General features: G+C 36.4%; 1 protein-coding gene across 1 annotated transcript in view; it reads left to right on the top strand.

The window, feature by feature from the left end:
• Nucleotides 1-1,433: 1,433 nt before the first annotated feature.
• PCCA (propionyl-CoA carboxylase subunit alpha) overlaps nucleotides 1,434-27,752 on the top strand; it is a 468,144-nt gene continuing 441,825 nt past the window's right edge. Inside the window, exons 1-2 of the mRNA XM_037065798.1 lie at nucleotides 1,434-1,517; nucleotides 1,633-1,701. Of these exons, the coding sequence (XP_036921693.1) occupies nucleotides 1,449-1,517; nucleotides 1,633-1,701 (138 nt within the window). The 5' untranslated portion in view covers nucleotides 1,434-1,448. The remainder of the gene's footprint in view (nucleotides 1,518-1,632; nucleotides 1,702-27,752) is intronic.

Raw genomic sequence — 27,752 nt, 5'->3', positions numbered from 1 at the left:
GTTCTGTGAGTATCCTGATTACCATTGTTTTGAACTGTGCGTCTGATAGGTTGACTATCTCTTTGTCGTTTAGCTGTATTTTTTCTGGAGCTTTGATCTGTTCTTTCATATGGGCCATTTTTTTTTGTCTTGATGCCCCTGTTACTTAGTGAGGGGTGGAGCCTTAGGTGTTCACCTGGGCGGGGTAACCCATGTCACTGTGTTGTGATGCTGTGTGTGGGAAAGTGGTCCTAGAGGGAACAATGGCACTTGTCCCACTCTTTGCTGGATTTCAGTCACTTCCCCCACTTCCCACAAGCCAATTGGGCCCTTCTGGTGCTGATTCTCATGTGGGTGTGTCTGCATACATTCTGGGACCCTGTAGATCTCTCCAATGAACTCTCCTATGAGGCTGGGAGGTTCTCCTGCTGCTCAACCCCCACAGGTGTTTTCAATCAGTAGTTTGAGGCTTTACTCCCCCATGCTGGGGTTCTGGTTTGCACAGTCCGTCTAGCTCCCCTGTTGTTTCTCCTGGTTTATCTGAGTGAATGTGGGTCCGCCCAGTCTACAGTCCACAGCCTCACTGGGTCCACCCAGCTGCCAACTTGCCACAAGTCCTCTCTGCCGGGCTGCCCATCTCCATCCCTCCTACCTGTCAGGATGAATGTTTCTTTTACTCCTTGGTTGTCAGACTTCTATACAGTTCAATTTTCTGTCTGTTCTGGTTATTTTTTGTTTTTAAATTGTTGTTGTCCTTCTTTTGGTCGTCTGAGGGGGGACAGTGTGTCTACCTATGCCTCCATCTTTGCCAGAAGTCCCAGAGATTGACTTCTTAAAGTCAAATAAATTATTAGTGGCAAAACTGGGCTTAGAATTTAGAAATGGAACTACAGAATGGAACTACACTTTCTATTATGTGGCCTCAGCTGCTTCAAAACTTGATGGCTGTTTAAACTTAACATTGTATTCAAATGGCATAACCCACTTGGTCTGGGAATCTTTGGATATAAGCATCATTTTTACTTGTTTTGAGTTATTAAAAATATTGTTTAATGATCTGCTCCAACCCAGTAGAGGTGGTATATGATGATACCCATGTTTCCTTTGATAAACAACTCATGACAGTTAGAATTTCCCTGGATTTAGAAAATAAATGAATAAATTGTCAAATAATTTTGTTTAAAGGCTTTTAGTATCCTGAAATATCATTTGAAGGTTATCTTTTGGCAAGAGAATTTATAAATATCACCATAGTTCATTTCTGAATTATTGAATCTAATCAATCGATGCTTAAACAGAATAATTATAGGGCCAGATCCTACCAGTGTGGTAGCAACCTGGTTGTAAATGAACATATGCATAGTATTTAGTACTAATCTAGGAAGTAATGTTTATTAGGATCATGTCTATTTTTAATTGCAGAAGAACTTGGTGTTTTCTGGTCCCAAAGTGAGAATAACATTTTTTTAATGTGTGTTTTCTCTCTTCAGACTTTCGATAAAATTCTTGTTGCTAATAGAGGAGAAATTGCATGTAGGGTGAGTAGAATTTTAATCTTATTTTTCCTTTTTATTCAATAAATTTTATTATTACTATAATTCCTTTACATATGAATCATTATTAATGGATAACATTAATTATATTTTAAAATAGGTTATTAAAACTTGCAAGAAGATGGGCATTAAGACAGTTGCCATTCACAGTGATGTTGATGCTAGTTCTGTAAGTATATTTATGCTTTATTTGAATTAGGAACTTATTTTGGTTTAAAAAAAAAAGAAAAAAGACATGTAGTTTTTTTCTCTCTCTTGGCCTGAAAAAAGTATACACACAATTTAAAACAATCTACTTAACTATTCACTCTCTTTTTAAGCAAAAGGGGAGCATCATGTCTTCAATGTATGTCTTAAGTAATTTTTTCAATGCTTAAAAAACCTAGAAGAGCTCTGACAGGTGTGGATCAGTGGATTGAGTGCCGGCCTGTGAACCAAAAGGTCGCAGATTTGATTCCCAGTCAGGGCACATGCCTGGGTTGTAGGCCAGGTCCCCAGTTGGGGGTGAGCGAGAGTAACCGATTGATGTATCTCTTGAACGTTGATGTTTCTCTTCCTCTCTCTCACCCTCCTTTTCCTTCTCTCTAAAAATGAAATAAAATCTTTAAAAAAAACTAGAAGAGAATTAAATTGCTAGACTGATTGTTGGTCACTAAGTAGGTATAAGTAAAGCATGAGAAAGTTAGAGTCAAAGATTAATGCAATCTTTATACAATGCTGCCTTATGAGAGTACATATCCCCACAGCATAATTCCAGTATCATTAAGGGATTACTATAATTGTTTAACTTTCTTGAGTGCTTTACTGTGTTCAGCTGAAAGTTTGATAAATGAAAGATAGGCTAATGCTAACTGGGTATGAACAAAAGAAGGTATAGCATAAAGCAGTGAATGGTATATGACTGTATTGGGGATTTTTTAGTGCGGCGGGCTTTGTTTTTAAGCACCAATGAGCTAAATGAGTAGAAAAAAATCCCACGGAAAAATAGTGTAATATTATTGGAACTTTATGGAATGAAATATAAGTAGTTGTATTTTAATGTAAGTTACTGTTTTTCATTCTTTCCCACTACTTTTGATGATGAAATCTATTGGTAATGACAGCAGATTTTGTTGTATAGTAATTTAACACAAGAATTATTAATTTTGTGGTTTCTTATTTTATATGAAAGTATGTTCATTTTGCCTTATTGTGACTCTTACTTTAAAAAAAACAATGGAAAGAAGTACAAGCCACTCTAATTTTCCCAAATAAAGGTTAGTTTATCTAGTTTATTTGACAGGAACTTTAAAAAAATTCAGATTTACATAAAAGAAATTAAATTAAGCAATTAAAGAAACGTGCTTTGCATATGTAATTTGATTTTTTTAAATGTTGGTTTCTGGCTTCTTTACTAATTAGTTTTAACTGTGATAGTTTCAATAGTAGTTTGTATTCTTCACAGGATATTCATGGAATAATGAGAACATTGTTACTATTTAATCTGTTATTTTATTAGTAAACTAAGGTATTTTATTAACAGCAATATTCTCCAGAAAAGAAGTCTGTGTCACCATTAATCCAGTTGATAGATTTAAAATTCACTCTTCTCATCCTGTGTTTATTTTCAAGGTATTATCTCAGGAAACATTTTTATTCATGGATAAATTGAGAGAGAAAAATGTTTGAATTGTGGAAACCTGCTGTTTTTATTTCAAGTCTGACAGTAACCTTTCACTTACTTTTTGTTCTTACCAAAATATACTTAATTCTCTATGTTGTGTTGTCATGGAGGTGACTATTGGTATAGATACTAACAAAATTATATTTTTATTTTTTTTATATATTTCCATTTCAATGCTGGTATTGTAGAATAATCTACTTCTGTAAGTTTTGTCCCCAAATAACATGACTGACTTTCCCCATTCTTACATTTCTAGCTTTGTATTTTGAGGTAGACTGTCAGTTTTCAGACTTTTGAAAAAACTGGTTTCAAAAGAGTTGGTCTAAGTTTTAAGTCTTTGTCATTTATATCCTTCCTAAAACAGAGGGGCTAGTTTTATGTTTTAAAGACTTTTAGCCACTTTTGTCTGAAAGTATAAGTGAGTATACCAGAGATTATAATACATGATTTAGGATAAGGTTTGCCAGGACCCAAAATAGAAGCAATTCATGCTCTGTCAAAACTTCCTCTTAATATGACCTATTTTAAGTCAGTTTCTGGAATGATACTATTAAGAAAAGTAGGAGAATAGTGATGGTTAGAATGGTCAAAGTTTAATTTAAGCCTCAGCCACAGGGCTAAATCTATTTGGTTTTTGCTTCAGTCTCAAGAAAGTAAAAAGGTGAATTCCTCCACCAGCATATTTTGCTTCCTTAACATGTAATCACAAAGGTTACTGTTATATCTGATCAGCTTTACAATATTGGTAATAGGAACAAGGTGTGCTATTCAGATGAATTGTTAATGTTTCAATGTTTATTTTTTCAGGGAGTGAGCATTTTCAATGTAACTTGGAGTCAAAAATTGTATACACTTTTCATGTTAGTTTTACAAGTTAAAATGTAAATACTACTGCAGTGGGAAAATACTGTAACAGTTGATTCTAAATGCTATTAATTTTATGCTAAAAACAGCTAATTTTTTAAACAATTAAGCAGGGGAAAAAGACTGACAGTTACTACAACTCTTAAGTGATAAGTCACACAAAAAAGAAGAGTCAAATAACTTGCAAACGATGTTTAATGGATTTGGCTTTTAAAGACAATTGTGCAGGTTTTTCTATTGGTTCCCTTCCCCCATCATGTTACTGTCTTTCAGGATTCTTGTCTCTTTGCTCTTACATGTAAATTTTAGGGTCAGCTTGTGAAATTAGACACATACCCCCACCAATTTTTAGCCACTATGAACAAGGCTCCTATAAACACTCGTGAAAGTTTTTTTGTGAACATGTACTTACATTTTTCTTGGGTAAGTATGGAGAAGTGGAGTTATTGGGTCATGTTATAAAGTGGATGATGGGTGGGCAACCTTTTTTTGTTTGGATAATAGATATATTATCTTGCTGGATAGTAAATATCCAGAGAGACTTTGCATATGGTCTCCTTTGCTTATTCTTTGTGTGCATGTATGTGTTTACAACCTTTTAAAAATGTAAAAACTCTTCTGGCCAACATGGAGGCTTAGGTGGAAACACTGTGCCTTCTCCCACAACCAAAATTAAGGACAACAAAAATTTAGAAACAAAAGCACAACCAGAACAGACAGAAAATTGAACTGTACAGAAGTCCGAAAACCATTCAGCTAGACCAGTAAGAGGGGTAGAGTTGGTGACTGGGGGAGGGGGATAGCAGCAGGAAAAGGCAGTGACTTGCAGAGCAGGGCTTGCAGACCCCGGGCACAGGGAGGAAACCAGCAGACCCAGTGAGGCGCGCAAGGCAGTTGGCTGACCATGGACACACGTTCACGCACAGATAAACCAGGCAAAAATGGGCAGTGAGACAGATTGCATAACCTAGGGCCCTTGTGAAGGGAAATAAAGCCTAAAAGCCCCAATAGAAAACAATTTGTGGGGGTTGAGGTTCAGGGAGAGACTCCCGACCTCACAGGAGAATTTGTTGGAGAGACCCACAGGGTCCTAGAGCATGCATGGGCCCACCCACCTGGGAACCAGCATCAGAAGGGCCCAATTTGCTTATGGGAAGCAGCAGAGGGGACCAAATTCTGAGGGAGAGTGGAGCAAGCACCATTGTTCCCTCTCTGACCCCGCCCCCACATACAGCATCACAACCCAGTGACTGGGTTGCCCCGCCCTGGTGAACACCTAAGGCTCCACCCCTCACTACATAACAGGTGCAACCTGACCAAAAAATTATGGCTCAAGCAGAAGAACAGATCAAAGTCCCAGAGCCAATACTTCTAAGTGACCAAGAGATAGCCAACCTATCAGATGTACAGTTCAAAATACTGGTGATCAGGATGCTCAGAGAACTGGTTGATTTTGGTCACAAATTAGATGAAAAAATGAAGGCTACACTAAGTGAAATGAAGGAAAATGCACAGAGAACCAATAGTGATGGAAAGAAAACTGAAACTCAAATCAATGGAGTAGACCAGAAAGAAGGAAGAAGCAACCAACAGAAAAGAATGAGGAAACAAAAATTCAAAAAAATGAGGAGAGGCTTAGGAACCTCCAGGACATCTTTAAATGTTTCAACATCTGAATTATAGGGGTACCAGAATGGCAAGAGGAACAGCAACAAGTGGAAAAGTTATTTGAACAAATAATAAAGGAGAACTTCCCCATTCTGGCAAAGGAAATAGACTTCCAGGAAGTCCATGAAGCCCAGAGAGTCCCAAAGTAGGTGGACCCAAGGAGGAACATACCAAGCCCACATCATAATTGCATTAACCAAGATTAAAATAAAGGAGAGAATTCTAGAAGCAGCAAGAAAGAAGGGGACAGTCACCTACAAAGGAGCTCCCATCAGATTGTCAGCTGATTTCTCAAAAGAGACCTTACTGGCAAGAAGAGGCTGGAAAGAAGTATTCCAAGTCATGAAAGGCAAGGACCTACAGCCAAGATTGCTCCATACAGCAAAGCTTTCATTTTGAATGGAAGGGCAGATAAAATACTTCTCAGATAAGGTCAAGTTCAAGGCCTTCATCATCACCAAACCCTTATTATATAAAATGTTAAAGGGACTTATCTAAGAAAAGGATAAAAAATATGAACAATGAAAGGACAGCAAACTCACAGGTATTAACAAACCACATTGAAAACAAAAGCAAACTAAGCAAACAGCTGGAACAGGAGTGTAGCCACAGAAATGGAGATCACATGGAAGGTTAGCAACAGGGGAGAGGGAGGAGGAGAAGTGGGGAGAAGGTACAGAGAATAAGTAGCATAGCCGGTAGGTAGAAAATGGGCAGGGGGGAGGGCAAGAGTAGTGTGGGAAATGTAGAAGCTAAAGAATTTATGACACGTGGACATGAACTAAAGGAGGGGAATGTGGGTGGAAGGGGGTGTGCAGGTTTGAGGGGAATGAAGGGGGGAAGGGACAACTGTAATAGCATAATCAAGAAAATATAAAAATATTTAAACTAAAAAAATAAAAATAAAAAATGTAAAAACTATTTTAGCTTGAGGGTCATACAAAGAGTCCTTAGATTGGATTTGGCCTATGAGTCAGTGGTATTTTGAGGCCCCTTGCCATAAACAAGTGCTTAACTTTATAGGAAGCTACCACAGTTTTCTGATATCCTTGTGCAATATAATACTCCCACTGTTAATGTATGAGTATTCAGGTTGCTCAACATCTTTGCCTGTACTTGGTGATATCAGTCCTTTTGATTTTTGCCATGCTAGTGGCCATTATGTGTTATCTCACTGTGGTTTTAATTTAGATTCCCTGATAAATACTGATTTTGAGTATTTTTTCATGTTACTGGTCATTGATTTATATTCTTTTTTAAAAAATATTTTATTTATTTATTTTTAGAGAGAGGGGAAGTTAGGGAGAAAGAGAGAAGGAGAAACATCAATGTATGGTTGCGTCTCATGTAGCCAATTATTAACATTTTAGCACATTTTCTTATAGTTCTATCCACATATATCTGTGTATAAACATTTTCTTTCACTTCCTCTCTTTCTCTCCCTCCCTCCCTCCCTCCCTCCCTCCCTTCCTTCCTTCCTTCTCTCTCTCTCTCTCTCTTTCCTAGAGAATTTGCTAAATAACATTTCTATAACTTATACACTAAATAAATTACAGGCACTGTGGCATTTCACCTCCAAATATTTCAGTATTTATTTCCGAGGGTTAAGGACATTCTCTTTAATATCTATAATACTTATCATAGCTAAGAAAATTGTCAATTCTATAATATAATCTAATATACAAACCATGTTCAAATTTACCTAGTTGTCTCCAAATGTCTTTTATACAGTTCAATCCAGGTTCATGAACTACACTTGGTTATTATGGCTCATTAATCACTTAATCTAAAATGGTCCTTCGACCCTTTCTCCTTTTTTTTTTTTTGGTTTTATTTCCATGATGTTGATGTTTTGATGTCAAGCCAATTGGCTTATAGATATTCTGGATTTGTATGATTTATTTCCTTATAAATAGATTCAGAGTAAATATTTTTTGACACAAATACTTCATAAATGATGCTACTATACCATATCAAGAGGTTCATAATGTTGCCTGCTTCTACTGGTTATGCTAAGCTTGATTACTTGGTTCAGATAGCTTTTACCAGATATCTCCATTGTAATGCTGTATTTTCCCCTCTTTTAAAATTAGTTTTTGGAGGTTAATCTTTGAATCCATGTGAACACTTTGGTTCCAGATAACCTCACATCTAATAGTTTTAAATGCCATGATGAAAATTGCCTGACACATGATTACTTTGGCTGCATTTGTTGCCTTTTGCTGTCCATTGAGAACTCTGTCAGTGTACTTTCCTTTTTGAATCTCCTTTTTGTTTTTGTTTTTGTGTATTGTTTTTTCTTATGTATCTGAGTCCTTCTTTCGTGTCTTATTTCTTTTTAGTATACTTATTTTAAAGGTTCTATGATATTATTTCAAGTTTCTAGGTGTCTATTTTATTTCTGACTCTTCACAGTGAATTGCTTGCTCATGTGTGTAAGGTTTTGGCTTGTGACTTCATTTTTGCAATCTTATTGTTGAATTCCAACGTGATATAGGTTACAGATATGGCCATGTGGTGGGTACTGTGTTTGTTTTTACTGGGCCCTCCAGGATACCACTAATCTCGGACTAATTTTTGTATTAATATCTTGATATGAAAGTTGCTGAATTATGAGGATAGTGGGGAAAAATCCCCAAAATGAAACTACACACACATTCTTACCTCTGAGTAGGCCCATGGTTTCTAATTTCCCGAGGAGACTTTTTTTTACTGTGAACCATAGTAGATAATGTTAAGAATTTGTCTTTTACTCACTTAGTTAAATGGATAACCCCACATCCCTCTGTTAACAGAGGATCTAATCTTTAAGAACTCTGACTTTATGTAGGAGTTTTCCTTCTAATCTCCGACTCCTGTATGGCTCCTTTCTCTGAGGGTTAAAATTCAGTTCTTGTTGAGATCTAATCTACATGACTGCTCCCAAGGTTAGCTGTACTAGCTTTTGATCAAAGCTATTCATTTAAAGGATGTTTGTTATATTTAATTTTGGATTTGAGGTGCTTCCAGGGAGGGTTTGCAGGTTAACTAGTTGTCTTAGTGTTGGATTGTTTTAAAATGGTATGACATGTTTTTCTCTGTTGAGAAAGTTCTTTTACTTTCTTTGAGAAGTAAAAACTGATCTAGAAAAGTCTCAAAGTCAGACTTTACCCAGGAAAACAGTTCAGATATATTGAGAATAGTACAGTTACGTCCAGGGCAAGAGGCCACAGTCAACAAGCAGTGAAGGTACTCTTGTAGGAAATGGTCAGAGCAGAAGGGAGCAAAAATGGGAGTTAAGGCTCTTATCAAGTCATGAACTATCATTTATGTGTCATTCTCCAGGCCCTATTATTCTTTTCAAAGATTGTAGAGGATGGCTTATGAAGGGAAGATAGTCCTAGTGAAAGGTAATATCTTGTTAGGATTTTGAAAGGGATTGTGTTTTATCTGTAGATCAATTTGGGAAGTATTGTCTGAACATTTTTAAGTCCTCCTATCCATGAACATGGATATTTTCTTTGTGTTGGCCAGCTCATTTAGGTTGCTAGGTTGCTTTAATTTCTTTTAACAATGTTTTACAGGCCCTGGCTGGTGTAGCTCAGTGGATTGAGCGCGGGCCTGCGAACCAGAGTATCACGGTTCGATTCCCAGTCAAGGCACATGCCTGGGTTGCAGGCCAGTTCCCAGCAGGGGACACACGAGAGGCAACCATACATTGATATTTCTCTCCCTCTCTCCTTCCCTTCCCCTCTAAAGATAAATAAATAAAATCTTTAAAAAAAACAATGTTTTACAATTTTCAGGGTATAAATTTTGTACTTATTTCATTATACTTACTCCTAAATATATGACTATTCTTTCTGATGCTACTAGAATTATAGTTATATTTTTATTTCAATGTTTATTAATTGGAAATGTATAAAAATACAATTGATTTTTATATAGTGATTTTTGTATCATGCAACCTTGATGAACTTGTTAGTTCTGACAGTTTTTTTTTAAGGATTTTATTTATTTATTTTAGAGAGAGGGGAGAGGAAGGAGAAAGGGAGGGAGAAAAACATGCGTGAGAGAAACATAGGTCATTGGCTTCTCACAAGCCCCCATCTGGGGACCTGGTCCTCAACCTAGGCGTGCGCTCTGACTGGGAATTGTATTTGACCCTTTGGTTTGCAGGCTGGCACTCAATCCACTGAGCCACATCAGCCAGGGCCCTCTGCATAAGATTTTGAAGATGGTAGAGTTAGGTCTATTGAAAAAAATCACTAGATTTTAGGCAGAGCACTGATTTGGGAGAATCTCTTAATTTGTTGAACAGGGCCTTGTTAGTATTCACTTAGAAGGCAGGAGAGATGGATTCTAGAGATGTATCCCACTAATCTACTGTAATTTTTAGTAGTCCCAGAAAAGTAAAGAAATAGAAAAAAGAGAAATGTTTGATTTTAGTGACTTAAGACTTTCTAAATTGGAAGGTGGGTAGTAGTACTTCACTGGCTTAGTCAATAATGGGAGCAAAGAGTTTGAAAATTTACAGATTGCCATATTCATAATGCAGGTTAGATAGACAGTTATCATAAAATCAAATAGTTATCTACCTCTTTCTCTGTCTTTTCAAGTAAAAAGACTAGTAAGTCCACAAGAAATAGCAAAATATTGCCATATCTATTAAACCTGTAAAGTTATAGTTTTGAATTTTTAAAAATGAAAGGAATCGATTCTGTACTTTTAACTTTTGACTATGTACCCTATCTAGATTCTTAAATTGAACTTATACAACTTTGTTGTTTTGCTGACGTACAACAAGGTTGTATTTAAATGATAAATACCTGATATTTATTATGTTAAATCCAAAACCTAAAATCAGGGAGTTGTCATTGTGACTCACATCTTAGCCAGGCAGCCTGCTGTTTGAAGCATGATTCCTGGTGAGTATTAGGGGCTTTGGTTTAGGATTCAGTAATGAGATTGAGTGGGGTTTACTGTGAGCACTCTGGGATGATTGACAGTAAGGTGAGGGGAATCATCACTTAGCATGCCTACCCTTGATAGTATTTCCTGCTGTCTGGGGAGGTACTGAGGACAAATAGGACTTTGTGATGTCTATGTAATTAGTGTATGTTGATTCCAGCTGAACAAACTGGAGGGTAATGATCAGGTAAATGGAAATGGAATACATTAGTGTGGACTGAGGTATAAATGACCTTAGGGAAAAACATCAAAATTTTATGGGGTTGTCAGAATGTCTTTATATCTTTTCATATTTATATATACATCTTTGTATATTTATCTAGTTATGTCTTTGTTATAGTATCTTCAGTTTTATTCTAGATGTGTGTGGAGATTAAAGAAATTTAAAATTAAAGAACTTATGTGTTTATTTTTCTCATTTATGTGATTTTATTTCTCAGGGTATTCCAAAGTCTTTTTCTATTTGGAAAGAAGTTAAAGTTCTTAATTTTAAAAAAATTATTTCACAAGATCTGTTAATGGACTCATTTGAAGCTAATGCACTCATTGCTCCTCAAATAGGAATAAATTAGTAGAGTCAGCTTTGTAAAACTTTTTTGGGATGATAACTGAAAAATCAGGCCTTTTCTTACACGTGTGTTTGCAGTTGAGATGGTATATTTAAATACATTCTCTTAAATGGCTTTTACTGGTACAGAATATTTTAAGATGGCTATCATGGACCTTGCTACCCAGTTAGTTCGAATTACACCAGAAACTTAGATTTCCAGTCATTTAGATTGCAGTAGGAAATGTATAGGATTCTTAATACATTCTTGCAAAAAATACTAATAGTTGTCATTGTCCAACATGAAGTTTCCTTACCAGCAACATGAAGTTCCATGAGCAAAACCTCCGATAGTGACCAGATGATACTGCATTTAATCTGAAGGAATTGTTTTCATTAATGTTCTTTTGGACCTTGGTGTTCTGGTAATTAGGTAATCAAAGGGATTTTAAATGGCATACTTGCTTTAAAACTTGCTGTTGCTTACTTGTCTAATAAAACTTATCAGTAACCTTTTTTGGATTAAGAATGTAGTGTACCTACTTATCAAATTTGAAACACTGAACTTTTCAACGAAGAGCTAGATAACCAGGAAAACAAAGCATATTCAGGATGTTTAGACATTTCTTTTTCTTCTATTTTTTTTTGTTTTTGTCTTTGGCATAACAGTTTGCAGAAATATACTATATAGATTTAAAATATTTTGATTATGTTCAGTTTGGCTAAATTACTTTCTCTACATTTTTGGGTAAAATGGAATATGATAGGATTCCTGGTAGGAATTTGTTCACATTACTATGGCTCATCAGGGACATTATATTTAATTGGAGATCCTGCAGAATAGTAGCAGGAGGCTGAAGAGAATTATTTAGCATTAGCAATGGCTCGTCTGGGAGTTGTGCACTAATCAAGGAGCTTGAGTGTTAGCAGTGGGGATGATGGGAATTATGGCGATTATGACATGTAAGCATGTCTGTGTGTGAACTGGACAGGCAATGAGTTAATCAAGAAGTATATTAAGTGGCTCCCATGCTGATTCATTATTATGTACCATAGTGGCTGTCAGGTTGTGTATTTAAAAACATACAATTATTGCTAAATTCAATGTATATAACTTTAGCCACTACTTTTTGCTTTTCAATAAAATAATTTCAAGTTACCTAATAGTTATAAAAATGGAAAAATGTGTAAATCCTGTTATGATTTGCATATTATAGTTTTTTGATTCTTTAGAATGAAACTTTAATTTCTGATTCATTTTAAAATTTTGCATTGTACTTTTATATATTTGATTGAAATACTACATAAAATGTTTGGGTTCAAAAACAAAATTTATATATTTTTCATGATAAAAATAATTGTAATATATCAGAAAGACATTGATATTTAACACATGGAGCTACACACAAATCAAAACATTACTCTTTTCCACCATCAAAATGTTCCAAAATCAGGGGGTGTATGTGGTGATGGTAGATATCTCTTTTGCTCTAGTGGGTGGTCTCTTTGTGCCAGGTAGACCCATTCTGTGCTCAGCATGGTTAGAGCCATCTGTCATGAAACTATCAGTAGAAATGCTAGAAATATACCTACTTTTGGGAAATGGGACTAATAAATTGAATTCTTTTTGGAAGATAAATTGAAATGCAGCATAAATTAATGAGCAAACTGGATTATATCTATAGGCAAATTTATATAGTTACTGTACAGATGAACACAGTTTCTTTTTTATTATTACTATTGTTGTAAACACTGTCAAATTTAATAAAACTTTCTACCAAACAATGACCTTCATGTATTAACTTAATTAAAGCAATATTATGGGTACTACTCAAAGTGCTAACCTGTGGGTGGTTGTTATTGAAATCCATTACCTATAGACTCAGTATTAGTGGTCAGCTGCTTCAGAAATAAAACTTGCAAATAAGACCCTCCCTTGGGTGCTGTGAGCTCAGCAGGTTAAATTGTCAAAAACAGTTAAAGCTTCTTAAAAGACTGATAATTTAAGTCCCCTGGAGTTAAAGTAAATAGTCATTCCAGTCAGGAAGGACTCTAACTTTATTTAGCAGCAAGAAAAAAATTGTATTTGGGCAGGGACAAAAGGATTTATAACAGTATCTTTAAAATTTTTTTTAAAAGATTTAATTTATTCATTTCTAGAGAAAATGGAAGGGAGGGAGAAAGAGAAAGACATCAGAGTGTAGTTGCCTCCCACACACCCTCCCCCACTGGGAGACACGGCCTGCAACCCAGGCCTGTGCCCAGAAGTGGTAATCCAACCAGCAACCCCTTGGTTCACAGGCTGGTGCTCAGTCCACCGAGCCACAGCACCCTGTAACAGTATCTTCATGCACAAATTATTTTGTTCACATAGGTGTTCGTGTACCTTGCTCTTTTCTTTTTGAGGATTTTATTTATAGTCAAACCTTGTTACTGGTGGGCTTAAGTCAAACCCTGTACTCATCGCATTTTAACAAGACAAAAATGTTTTAGCACTCCCACTTGCTTGCTTTGGGGCCCTTCTCTTGCGACGAAAACAGAGGTCTACAGGTCAGTCCCACGGTAGCTTGCTAAAGAACAGTTTGGTACTCATCAGCTCCAGCACTCGTCAGGAGTTCTGGAATGAATTAACAATGAGTACCAAGGTACCACTGTATTTATTTTTAGAGAGAGGAGAAGGGAGGGAGAAAAAGAGGGAGGAAAATATTGATGTGAGAGAGAAACATTCGTCAGTTATCTCTACCCAGGCATATGCCATAACTGGGAATCCAATAGGGAACCATTTACTTTGTGGGATGACACCCAAACAACTGAGCCACACCAGTCAGGGCTGTGAATCTTGGTATTTAACTTTAATGGAAACATTTCAACCTCTTTTAATCTATGGAAAGTGACTTGTGAAAATTCCTTTATAAAATCCCCAAACCTGTTTTTTACAACTATAAAAACTTTGTTTTTACTTATACTGAAAATTCAATTTAACAATAAAACATGAATATATCGTTTTGTTTTTTTATATTTTAAATTTTCTGGTGAATTTAAACAGCACAGTTTGAAAAAGAATTTTGTGCTTCAGTGTAATTAGTACCCGAGGGCATGAAAAATACCTGCATGGATTATTTTTTTTCTAAGCATCTATTTAAGAAGATTTAGAAGTTCTGTAGTTTTACTGAGAAAGTATATATTAAATAGAAGTTTTGAAAATACAGCTTATCTTTATAAATAATAGTATTTTTGATATCACCAGGTTTATAAGGCCACAACTTAACTCCTATCTGTTACAGCTGCGCTCAACACCTCTTAGTGGAGGGAAAAAATGATCATTCAAGTAATAATTACCACTTATGAGTATCTACTATCTACTAGAAAATCATAGTAATTCTGTAAGAGAAGTATTATGGTCATCATTTTAAATTGAGAAACTTGGGATTCAGGATACAAAATAGGTTGCCAAAGCTCTTTTAGGTAGATAAGCAGTGGAGGTGATACTCAAATTGTGTGATTCCCAAGTCATACTCTTTCCATTGTAGCATTTTGCTTTCTGTGCTGGGTATGTGGAACAGTCTCCTTTCTTCCCCCAAAACAGTGAAGTTGATTGCTTTGAAGTGTAGGTGTTTGTTAGTGACTGTTGAGGGCCAGATTCTATGCTACTTGATGAAATTAGAATAGTGACTAGGAGTGACGTGATTTCTGCTTGCATTGCACCTATAGTCCAGTAGCAGAGACAGATATAAACTAAGAAAACATACAAATAGGTAATTACAAATTGTGGTGTTATGGAGGAAAAAACAGTTGCTGAGAAAGAATAATGGGTGACTCTTCATTAATAAGATGCTGAATGAAATTCTCTTTGAGTTGGCAAAATGTAGGCTGAGAATTGATAAGTGAGAATAGCTCTTAGCTAGGTAGTCAGCTGGATAGATGGGACAGCATGTGCAAGGGTCCTGAGCCAGTCCAGTAGACTGGCACCTAGTCTGTGAATCAGCACTGCTTAGCTTCTCTAGGCACTCATTTTTAAAAAGATTTTATTTATTTATTTTCAGAGAGAGGGGAAGGGAGGGAGAAAGAGAGGGAGAGAAACATCAATGTGTGGTTGCCTCACACATGCCCCTCACTGGGGACCTGGTCCTCAACCCATGCATGTGCCCTGACTGGGAATCAAACTGGTAGCCCTTTGATTCATAGGCCAGCACTCAGCCACTGAGCCACACCAGCCAAGGCTCTAGTCACTCATTTGCTAGCTCTCTGTCACTAGCTTTAGCCAGTATGTGAACCCTACTTGAGACAATTTCTTTTGCTATAGCTGCTGCTACTTCTCAGTGGTTACAATGGCAACTACCAAGTAGGAATAGCAGAGGGAGGAATCCAGTGGGCACCTTCAGGAAAATAAAAAGCTGTCTGAAACAGGAAGATGGCATCTGATGTATTCATTTTAGTTGTAGCCTATTCTAAGGAAGAAAGACTCCAACTCAGATAAATACATCAGCTATAAGTCTGTTATTGCCAGCTTCAGTCATGCATGTATTCAATATGTTTATTAAAAGGCACTATCTAGAGAGTAGAGTATGGTCTGTCCAGCAGAGAATTTGTAGGCTTGGGACAAAGGGCAGGACCCTTGTCTTTCTATGTAGGAAAGTGTTAAGTCCACATCAAACTGTAAAGAAATAGTACTTTAAAATGTATAATTTTGTAAATAACTCTGGTGGTTCCCAAGTTTTCCTATAAATTAATCACATATTACTTTAGTTTCCAAGTCTGTAATGTATTTCCCAAGTGGATATTAGGTATTATAGTACATGTGAATTTACAATTAAATATAGCAAAGTAACTTCAGTGAACTATTCCAATTAAGTGTTATAGATCCCTGGGCTACACTGATAAAACTCAATGAGGATGTTCTACATAGGGGAGAAGTGTTTCAAAACCAAAAAAAAAAAAACCTGTTTGTGAAGGGTTTCACGTACGGTAAATTTTCCTCTTAATAAGAAATGCCTCCACCTTTTTAGTTCATTTTTTCTAAGTAGATTTTTGGGGGGGCACTTTTAAGTTCACAGCAGAATTGAGAGGAAGCTACAGAGATTTTTTCCTATAACTTCTGTCTCTATAATGTGCATAGACTCTCCATTATCAACACCAATTATCATGGTAAGTTTGTTGCAGTTGATGAACCTATGCTGACACCTCATAATTACCCAAAGTCCATAGTTTACATTAGAGTTCACTTTTTTATTGTTATTCAATTACAGTTGTCCCCATTCTTCCCCCATTACTCTCCCCTGCCCTACCCACCACAACCTCTCACATTCAATCCCCCTGCTCCCATTGTCTTTGTCCTGGATCCTTTATACGTGTTCCTTGATTTGACCCTTCCTCTCCTTTCCCCATTATTCCCCTCTCCTTTCCCCTCAGGTCACTGTCACTTTGTTTTTTGTTTCCATGTCCCTTGTTCTATTTTGCTCATTTGTTTTGTTGATTAGGTTTCACTTGTAGGTGAGGTAATATGGTATCTGTCTTTCACTGTCTGGCTTATTTCACTTAGCATAATTATCTCCAGTTCTATCCATGCTGTTGAAAAGGGTAGGAGTTGCTTCTTTGTTTCTGTTGTGCAGTATTCCATTGTTTAAATGTACCAGAGTTTTTTTGTCCACTAATTTACTGATGGGCATTTAGGCTGTTTCCAGCACTTGGCTATGATAAATAATGCTGCTATGCATTGGAGTGCATAGGTTCTTTTGAGTTGGTGTTTCAAGATTCTAGGGTATAGTCCCAGCAGTGGAATTGCTGGGTCAAAAGGCAGTTCCAATTTTAGTTTTCTGAGGAAATTCCATACTGTTTTCCACAGTGGCTGTACCAGCCTGCATTTCCAACAATAGTGCACTAGGGTTCCCTTTTCTCCACAAACTCACCAGCACTTGTTGTTTGTTGATTTATGGTGGCCATAAAGTGGTATCTCATTGGGGTTTTAATTTGCATGTCTTTGATGGATAGTGATGATAAGCATCCTTTCAAATGTCTCTGGGCCTTCTGTATGTCTTCCTTAGAGAAGTGCCTGTTCGTGTCCTCTGCCCATATTTTTAATTGGGTTGTTTGTCTCATGGTGTGGAGTTGTGTGAGTTCTTTATATATTTTGGAGATCAAACCCTTGTCTGAGGTATCATTGGCAGATATGTTTTCCCATATGGTTGGTTCTCTTTTCATTTTAATGCTGTTTTCTTTAGCTGTGCAGAAGCTTTTTATTTTGATGAGATCCCACTTGTTTATTCTTTTCTTTATGTCCCTTGCTCTAGGGGACATGTCAGTGAAAATATTGCTGTGTGGAATATGTGAAATTTTCCTGCCTATGTTCTCCTCTAGGACTTTTATGCTGTCACTCCTTATATTTGTCTTTTACCATCTTGAGTTTATTTTGGTGTATGGTATAAGTTGTGTATGGTTGAGTTTCATTTTTTCCCATGTAGCTGTCCAGATCTCTCAACACTGTTTATTGAAGAGGTTATTTTTTCTCCATTTTATGCTTCTGTTCCATTTTATGCTTTTGTTGAATATTAATTGTCCATAGAGACTTGGCTTTATTTCTGGGTTCTTTATCTGTTCCATTTATCTGTGTGTCTGTTCTTATGCCAATACCAGACTGTTTTGATTACAGTGGCCTTGGAATTTAGTTTGATGTCAGGTATTTTGACCCTTCCTACTTTGTTCTTTTTTCTGAAAATTGTTGAGGCTATTCAGGGTTGTATATGGTTCCATATACTTTTGAAATGTTTGTTCTATATCTGTGAAATATGTTATTGGTATTTTAATAGGGTTTGCATTGAATCTATAAATTGCTTTAGGCAATATGGACATTTTGATGATGTTAATTCTTCCAATCCATGAACATAGTATATGCTTCCATTTATTTGTGTCTTCCTTAATTTCCTTTTTCAGTGCTGTGTAGTTTTCTGAGTACAGTCTTTTACTTCCTTGGTAAAGTTTACATCTAGGTACTTTATTTTTCTTGTTGCTATAGCAAATGGGATTTTTTTCCTGATTTCTGTTTCTGATATTTTGTTGTTGGTGTTAAAAATGCCTTCAGTTTCTTAATATTGACTTCGTATCCAGCTGTTTTGCCAAAATCACTTATTAGGTTGAGTAATTTTTTGGTGGAATTAATAGGGTTTTGTCTAGTCACTATCATGTCACCTGCAAACAATGACAGTTTTATTTCCTCATTTCCAATTTGGTTGCTTTATATTTCTTTTTGTTGCCTGATTGCTGTGTCTAAAACTTCCAATACTATGTTGAGTAGGAGTGGTGAAAGTGGTCACCCTTGTCTTGTTCCTGAACTCAGTGGGAAAACTTTTGGTTTTTGTCTATTGAATATGATGTTGGCTGTAGGTTTCTCATATATGGCCTTTATTATGGTGAGGTATGCTCCCTCTACTCCTATTCTGATGAGTTTTTTTAAATCAAATTGGTGCTGTACCTTATCAAACACTTTTTCAGCATCTATTGATGATAATCATGTGATTTTTTTCTTTACTTTTCTTTATGTGATATATTACATTTATTGATTTGCAAATACTCCACCATCCTTGCATCCCTGGGATGAATCCCATTTCATCGTGGTGTATTACCTTTTTGATGTATTGCTGGATGCAGTTTGCCAATGTTTTGTTGAGGATCTTAGTCTCTGTGTTCATCAGAAATATTGGCCTGTAGTTTTCTTTTTGTGTGTGTCTTTATCTAGTTTTGGGATTAGAATGGTGCTGGTCTCACAAAAAGAGTTTGGGTATCTTCCCTCTTGTTGGATTTTTTGAAATAGTTTGAAAAGGATAGGGGTTGGTTCTTCCTAAATATTTTGTAAAAATCTCCTGTGAAATTGCCTGGTTCAGGGCTTTTGTGTGTCAGGAGTTTTTTTATTACTGCTTCGATTTCGATAGCTGTTATATCTGTTCAGTCTTTCTGATTCTTCTTCATTCAGTTTTGGAAGATTACATTTTTCTAGAAATTTCTCCATTTTACCCAAGTTTTCAAATTTGTTGGCATATAGTTTTTCATAGTAATTTCTTATAGTCCTTTATATTTCTGTGGTATCAGTTGTAATCTCTCCTCTTTCATTTCTGATTGTGTTTATTTGGGTCCCCTCTCTCTCTCTCTCTTTTTTTTTTTTTTGGATGAGCCTGCTTAAAGGCTTGTCAATTTTATTTACCTTTTCAAAGAACCAGCTCCTGGATTTGTTGATCCTTTGTATTGTTCTTTTAGTCTCTATGTCATTTAATTCTGCTCTGATTTTGGTTATTTCCTTCCTTCAACATGCCCTGAGCTTTGTTTGTTGTTGATCCTCCAGTTTTTGTAGATGTAGGGTTAGGTTGTTTATCTGAAATGCTTCTATCCTTTTTAGGTGGGCCTGTAGCACTATGCATGTCCCTCTCCGGACTGCCTTTGCTATGTCTTAGAAGTTTTGTGCTGCTGTGAGTTCATTTTTTTTTTTTTTAAAGATTTTATTTATTTATTTAAATTCAGAGGGGAAGGAGAGAGGGAGAGAAACATCAATGTACGGTTGCCTTTTGTGCGTCCCCTGCTGGTAGTTAGCCTGCAAGGAACCGGCCTGCAACCCAGGCATGTGCCCTGACTGGGAATCGAACCGCGATCGTCTGGTTCGCAGGCCCGCGCTCAATCCACTGAGCTACGCCAGCCAGGGCTGAGTTCATTTTTATTTGTTTCCAGAAAGTTTTTGATTTCTTCCTTGATCTCATTATTAACATATTCATTCTTTAATAGCATGCTATTCAATCTCCACAAATCTCACTGTTTTTGAGATTTTTTCCTTCAGTTTGGTTTCTAGTTTCAGGCCTTTGTTGTCTGAGAAAATACTTGATTTGATTTCCATTTTCTTGAATTTGTTGAGGCTTGTTTTGTGTCCTATTGTGTGGTCTGTCTTTGAAAATGTTCTATGTGCATTTGAAAAGAATATGTATTTGCTTCTTTGGAGTGAAAGTTTCTGTATAAGTCCATTTGATCTAGTGTGTTGTTTAGTGTCACACTATCCTTATTGGTATTTTGTTTGGAAATGTATCCATTGTTGACAACGGGGTGTTAAAAACCTCTAGTTTTTAACATAGACAATGTGTTACTGTCTATGCCTTTCTTGAAGTTGTTCAAGGTTTTTCTTATATATTTGGGTGCTCCTATGTTGGATGCATATGTGTTTATAATGTTTATGTCTTCTTAGTGGATTCTTCACTTGAGTTTTATGAAGTGTCCTGTGTCTCTTTATGGCCTTTGTTTTGAAGTCTATCTTGTCTGATACAAGTATTGCTATGCCAGCTTTTTTTCCTGTTCAGTTGGTTGGAATATTTTTTCCCAACCCTTCACTTTCAGTCTGTGTAGGTGTTTTTTTCTGAGGTGGGTCTCTTCTAGGTAGCATATGTGTGGGTCATGTTTTCTTATCTATTCAGCTATCCTATGTTTTGATTGGAGCTTTTAATCCATTTACATTTAAGGTTATTATTGGTAGGTACTTATTCATTGTCATTTGCCTCCTTTATTCCTGTTTCTCTCTCTCTCTTTTTCTTTATCTTCTTTATGTTCTATGGCAGTCCTTTAGCATATCTTGCGATGTTGATTTGGTGGAGGTATATTCTTTTCTTCTTCTTTGTCTGGGAATCTTCTATTTCACCTTCCATTCTCATTAATACCCTTGCTGGGTAGAGTAGTCTTGGTTGCAGGCTTTTGGTTTTCATTGCTTGGGATATTTCTTGTCATTCCCTTCCGGGTTGTAGCGTTTTTGTTGAGAAGTCAGATGCTAGCCTTATCAGGATTCCCTTGTATGTTACTTCCCATTTCTCCCTTGGTTCCTTTAAGATTCTCTGTCTTTGAATTTTGCCATTTAATTATGATGTTTTTTGGAGTGGGGTTCTTTGGCTTCTTCTTGATTAGGACCTTCTGTGCTTCTTGGACTTGTGTGGCTTTTTCTCTCATCAAGTTTGGGAAGTGTTCCATTATTACTTTTTCAAATAGGTGTTCTATTCCCTGCTCCTCTTCCTCTCCTTCTGGTATTCCTATATTATGGATATGATCACATTTAATATTGTCCTGCAGTTTTCTTAACCCCAGTTTGTTCTTTTTGAGTCTTTTTTTCTTTCTTGCTCTTCCTGGGAATTTTTTTCTAACTTGTCCTCCAGCTCACTGATTTGATCCTCTGCTTCATCTAGCCTGCCTTGATGAAGGCAGTAGCCTGCTTTCTACTGTATTCTTCAATGTAGAAAGTGTATTCTTCATGTCCTCCTGGCTCTTTTTGATAGTTTCTATGTCCTTTTTCATGCTGATGCAGTTCACAGTAAGTTCCTTGTATCTTCCTTGTAGTTTTGGTAATTCTCATTGAGCTTCCTTATAACCATTGTTTTGAATTCAATATCTTATAGTTTACTTGCCTCTATTTCATTCAGCACTCTTTCTGGGGATTCCTTCTTTCCTTTTGATGGAGGGTTGTTTCTTTGATTTCCCATTTGTTGGGAGATTCTTCTTGTGTGCTTCCGCTTCTTAAATTGATCTGCTTTGACTCTCTGTCTTTGTGATGTGAACTTCTGTGATAGGAGACTTGTGTGATTCAGTGGTGCAGTCTCCCTGATCTCCTGAACTTGATGCCCTTGGGATACCCTTTATGCCATTTATGTTGGCTCTCTGGATATCATTGTGTTCTTATTGTTGTTGGGTTTTTCTTTGGTGGGTCCTTCCCTCCAGCTGGTTGACTGAGGGTTACTCTGCCCACCCCATCTTGTATGTTGTTGTTCATGCACTGCCAGAACGAAACCATAAAGCTCAGGAACCAAAACCACATCCACAAAAATAACTCCCACCGACAATCCCACTATCAGTAGCAAAGGAGCCATTATTAATAAGAGTGTAAAGAGATTAAGACAATAAGAAAAGAGATTAAGATGATAAGAAAGGAGAACAAATATGAGATGACTTAGTGAAAGAAAAATTATACTGAGAGTGTAGAGGGAGGAGCACTAAGAAGAGCTGGAAATCAGGGCAAATCGAAGAGAGAAAATAAAATTAACATCATCAATATAAAAGGGTATGAATAAGGTGGAATGAAATAACAAAAGGGAAGCTTATAGCATTAGGTTAAAAAGGCATTTAAAAAGTACAAAATACAAGATTGTGAGAGAGAAAGAAAAAGAAAAAAAGGTAGATAAATAATTTAAAAAATAGGAATCAAATTGAAGAAAAAGATCTACCACAGCACTATCTATAGCAAATGAGCTAAAATTAATGTAGGTGGGATGGGAATAAGAGGGGAAAAAGAAAGAAAGGAAATCTTAAGAGATGTCTAGAGGAAAGGGAATTGATTTTGAGATGATAGAAGGAGGGAGAGGGAGTACTAAGAGAAGAATGAAAGCCAGGCTACAATAGAGAAAAATTAAAATTTGAGACAAGTAAAAGAAAAAAGAAAAGAAAAAAAAGGGCAGGATGATATAGAAAAAAGAAAAAATAACACAGGGAAAAATTAAAATTTAAGATAAAAAAGAGTAGAAGAGGGCAATAGTAAAATTTGATATTTGAAATATAAAAATAGTGAAGATATAGAGATAAAATTGAAAAAAGACAATGACTACCCTATCCACAACCAATGAGCAAAGATTGCTAAAGGTGGAGAAAGAGTGCGGATATTTTCAGAGTGGGAAAAAGAATGTGAGATGATCATTGACAAGAAAATTGGTTTTGAGAGGCTGGATATAGAAGAAATAGAGTGCAGGATAGAAACAAGTTATAGCAAGAGAGAAAACAAAATGTAAAACAAAAATAATAAGAGGAAAGAAGAAGGTAAAATGGGATAAGAGAGCAGAGGAGCAAAATATGTGAATTGAACTAAACTATAGTATGAAATCTAGTGACTTAATATGCACAAACTTGAAGGATAAGAAATGAATGTTAAAAAGGTATGCAGGAAAGAAAATATTGCAAACTATGGAGAAGACCAACAGTGGATTTCGTCTCAGTGGTGTCTAGTACTTACTACTGTTTTTCATTTCTGGATTCACCTCTGGTGATGCCAGGTAGTGATTCCATCTGGCTTTAGGCAGCCTGTTCAAGACTTCTAGAATCTACTGTCTGTGGCTGACTCCTTCAGTTGTTAATCTAGTCACTCTGCACTCAGCAGTCTGGCTTAAGCACCACAGGGTGGGGCAGAGCCCCTCCTGTGGTCAGGGCTGTTGTTTCCCTTCAGATTGCTGCCCCTGGGAGGGAAGTGATCAGTCTGAGCAAGATGGCTGCTGCAGTATGGGGATGACTCAGCGGGAGGATCTTGGTGGCTACTCTCTCAGTTCTTTCCCTAAAGCCTCCATCCCCAGTCTCTCCTCAAGCATCTCTAGTCCACCTTGCTGGAGCACAGGGTAAGTGGCTGCAAATGAAAATTTATGCATTGGCCCTTTTAAGTAGCTCTTTGTGTCTCTGACAATCAGTTTCTGGCAGAGAGAAACCTTCATGCTTTTCGCAGCTGAATGTTATCAGTGTACTTCTCAGGCTCTGGTGCTCTAGGCTAGAAATCCCAGCTAGGGTTTATACCCCACACTTCTCAATGGGATCCAACTGGCTGCTGTAATATTCCTCTGGCACTTCAGCTGCCACCTCTGGGTGCCCAGACAGCTCTTTTCCGTGTCCACCTCACTCCCTACTAGTTACGTTGTGCTGAAACTGATTCTTCTGTCTGTCTGAGGTTATAAGGCTTCTCTCTCACCATTGTTTAGTTGTTTATTCCAGGTGATTTCTCCTCAATTTAGTTATAATTCCAGATTGGTTGTGGGAGGAGGTTAGTATAAGTTCCACTCATTCCTCCTCCAACTTGGATCTCTCTTTCAGGATTTACTCTTGATGTTGTATTTTCTGTAAGTTGAGATAAAAGTGTAGTGACACAGTTTACCTATCCAGCTACTGAAGGACATCTTGGTTCCTTCCAAGTTTCAGTAATTATAAATAAGGCTGCTATAAACATTGGTGTGCAGGTTTCAAATAAATATCCCCTTTCGCTTTGCTTGTTAGTCAGGGGGACCACAGAGGAAAAGAAAATGCTAATACTTCTGGTTTATAGTAATTTGAATTTTGTTCTCCCTTGATTTGCCTGCTTTTATTTCATTTTCAGAGTTTGCAAATAGTTGATTCATGTGTTCTATTCAGTTTTCATAGTTGGATTCAGTGGGACAGATGGGGTAAAATATGCTTATTTCATTTTAAAATTCACACTGGAATTAGAATGACCAGTGTGTTTTTAAAAACAATTACGGGAAGAAATTTGATGAGGTTGAATGGATGTGTCTTTTTTCTAAAATTTTTGTTTATTGACTTTTAGACAGAATGAGAAAGGAGTTGAGAGCACAAGAGCAAGAGAAACATTGATATGTTGTTCCACTTATTTATGCATCCATTGGTTAATTATGTGCCCTGACCAGGGATTGAACCCACAATCTTGGTGTATTTGGACAGTGCTCTAACCAGCTGAGATACCTGGTCAAGGCTGGGTATTTGTATCCTACATATTATGCTACATATATTATGGGAAAAGTTTGGTTAGATAACAGAAGAGAAGAAAAGGGGTTTTCATTGTTGACAGCACTACTTGTTGAGCTTCCTTTGAGATTAGTGGGAGAGAAAGGAGAGGTTTTACAGCTAACTGCTTTGAATGGCCCAACTGCAGTAACTTGTTGTTAATGACAGAGTACAACAATAAAATATGTACATTATTTTCTTTTCATAGAAGAGACACGTTGAGAACTTCCTAAAGTCCCATTTTTTTTTGCTATGACATTCAAGATTCCTTTTGACCTGTTTTTTTTCTACTCTTTCTATCATTCTTTCTCATCATTTCCATCAATGCCTCCTTATACACCTTAATTTCAAGCCATTTCACAGATTTTTAAATAGGTTGAAGCCTTTCACTTTTCTACAATTTTGAATTTGCTTTTTCTCTGTTGGTAATTCCCTTCACATTCCTCTCCATTTATTAGAAATCCAGTTTTATATTTCAATAACCAATTCTTCATGAAACCAATTTCTAAATTTGCAACTTGTAGATGTTCTTGTTCATTACTTTTATCTGCATTTGGTATGGAATTCTGTCATTTGTATCAGACTGTACTTGTGGAGGGGAGGGAATGTGATTTATCTGTCTCCTTATATCTCTTTATATAGCAAAGTATCTGTGGTAAATGTTGGAATGATCAGGGAAGGCAGAGGGAAGTGTTGAGGGCTTATTTAATGGTAAAGGGATATGGTGGGTAGAACATAGAATAGTTGATTAGAAAACAGAGACCAGTATGATATAAATGGAACTAGCAATTTATGTTCTTAGGGGAAATTCTTTGATTACTTTGAGTTGTATAAATAATACTCAGATATTCATTTTCTTGGGCTTTCTATTATATGTGTTTTTTGTTGTGGTGGGGCAGCTTTTTCTCTAGTTCTTTCTGTCCACAGAGCCAGCCGCCACCTTTATTAAAGTAGGGTTTTTCTATCTTGTGTTGTTCAGATGTTGAATATATTTATCCCTTTACACAGAAAACATGTGCTAATAGCTGCACCAAGCATTTCTTCCTGTGCCAGCAGACATTGCATTTGGAGAAAAGTTAGATTTCACAATACATGACAGTTATAGCCTTATTAAGATATTTCTTTTTCTCTAGTGTACCAGGAATTTTCAGAAAAGAGGAGTATTTGGGTGGTTGACTTCATTATTTTTAGTATAGATCTGAAGCCGTTTGCAAGAAACCAATGAATCATACACTGAAATCAAGGATTTACACTTTCAGATATTGTCTTTTAGCATGTGAGGAAAACTTACTGCAGTTTGTAATATTTGCAAATTGGAAATAGTGTCCATTTTTAGAGGAATGGTTAAATAACTTGGGATTTACCTATCATAGGTTATTACTAGGGATTTTGTGTAGCAGTTAAACAAGTTGCAGAATGTGGCATGATACAATTTATGGGAATTAGTCTTAAACACGAAACTGCTCAATTTTATATGTACATATATGTATGAAAATGCACAGGTAAGTCTGGAAAGGCACATGAAAAAGTTAACAATTGCTTTTAAGGTAGGAAGTGACACTAAGAAGCCTTGGGGTGATGGTTATCTGTACTGCTTAAACTAAAAAAAAAAGAGGGGAGAGGGGAGAGAATTTCAGGGGAAAAGGGGAAGGATTCATAGGAACAAATATAAAGGACACATGGACAAAAACTAAGGCGGGTGGGCCCTGGCTGGTGTAGCTTAGTGAGTTGAGTGTGGGCCTGCGAAGCACACGATCGAGGTTCGATTCCCAGTCAGGGCACATGCTTGGGTTGCAGGCTGGTTGGTTCCCAGCAGGGGACTCACGAGAGGCAACCATACATTGATACTTCTCTCCTTCCCTTCCCTTCCCCTCAAAAGATAAATAAATAAAATCTTAAAAAAAAGATTATCTTAATTAAAAAAAAAAACTAAGGGGGTTGGAAATGGGAGGGAGGTGGGGAGAACTGGGGGGTGGGCTGGGATGGTAGTAAAAGACAGAAAACTGTACTTGAACAATAATTAAATAAAAAAATATATAAATGTAAAAAAACACTAAAAAATCAAAATGGTGTATTCACATATTACTTATGAAATTAAAATAAAACTAAAAAAATTTAAGAGCATCTAGATGAGTTGCTTTTATGGATAGCGTCATCATTCAGTGGCACACATTGAGATGGTGAGGATCTAGTAGTGCTTTGAGATCTCATGACTTCTGGTGGCTATTTGTGTTTCATTAGAACTAACATTTAGGTATTCAATTCATACAGTTTGAAGACACCTTTTTAAAAAATAACTAATTACAATGCAGATAATATCCTAATTTTGTTCTTAGAATTTCACTCTGCTGTTGTTTCAGAAGTCTGTGTTTAGAGATGTGATATATCTCTGTATTTTTAAAGTCTTTATCATTAGAATCCTACAGACAAGTGTGATAGCTTTCCTTTAGTAAGTGAAAAATGATTAAGCTAGAACTGAACCCTCATTATGTGGACTTTCTTGTTTCTTGTTTTTTTTCTTGTTATAGTTTTTCTTAGATGGTACTATTTATATATTCTTTACTGTATAACTAACTCTAAACATGTGTTCCTTTTAGCAATTGCTTGTCAGTAATAGTCTGAATATTGTAATGAATATATATAGTTTAAATTTTTTATTGTAAAATATCCATATAATTTACTGCTTTATTAGTTTTTAATTGTGCAATTCAGTGGCATTAAGTACATTTATAGTGTTGTGTAACCAGCAACACCATCCATTCCAGAACTTTTTCATTTACTTCTGTGCTTTCATGATATTTAATCTGCCCTCAGGAATACCACCTCACATTATTCGCATCTCTTTGGAAATACCTTATTGGTGGAAAAAAGGTCACATGTATGTACCCTGAATACCAGGGAGTCTGGGAAGTGTTTTTTTATGCTCTTGGCACTCAATAGCAGAAGGAAGCAAACTAGGAAGGAGTGTTGAAATGGCCGTTTTAGTGATTCTACT

The sequence above is a fragment of the Sturnira hondurensis genome, unplaced genomic scaffold, assembly GCF_014824575.4.
Source record: "Sturnira hondurensis isolate 20B ecotype Veracruz unplaced genomic scaffold, ASM1482457v3 Scaffold0016184, whole genome shotgun sequence".
Taxonomy (NCBI): Eukaryota; Metazoa; Chordata; class Mammalia; order Chiroptera; family Phyllostomidae; genus Sturnira; species Sturnira hondurensis.
This window is presented reverse-complemented; position numbering and strand designations above follow the sequence as displayed.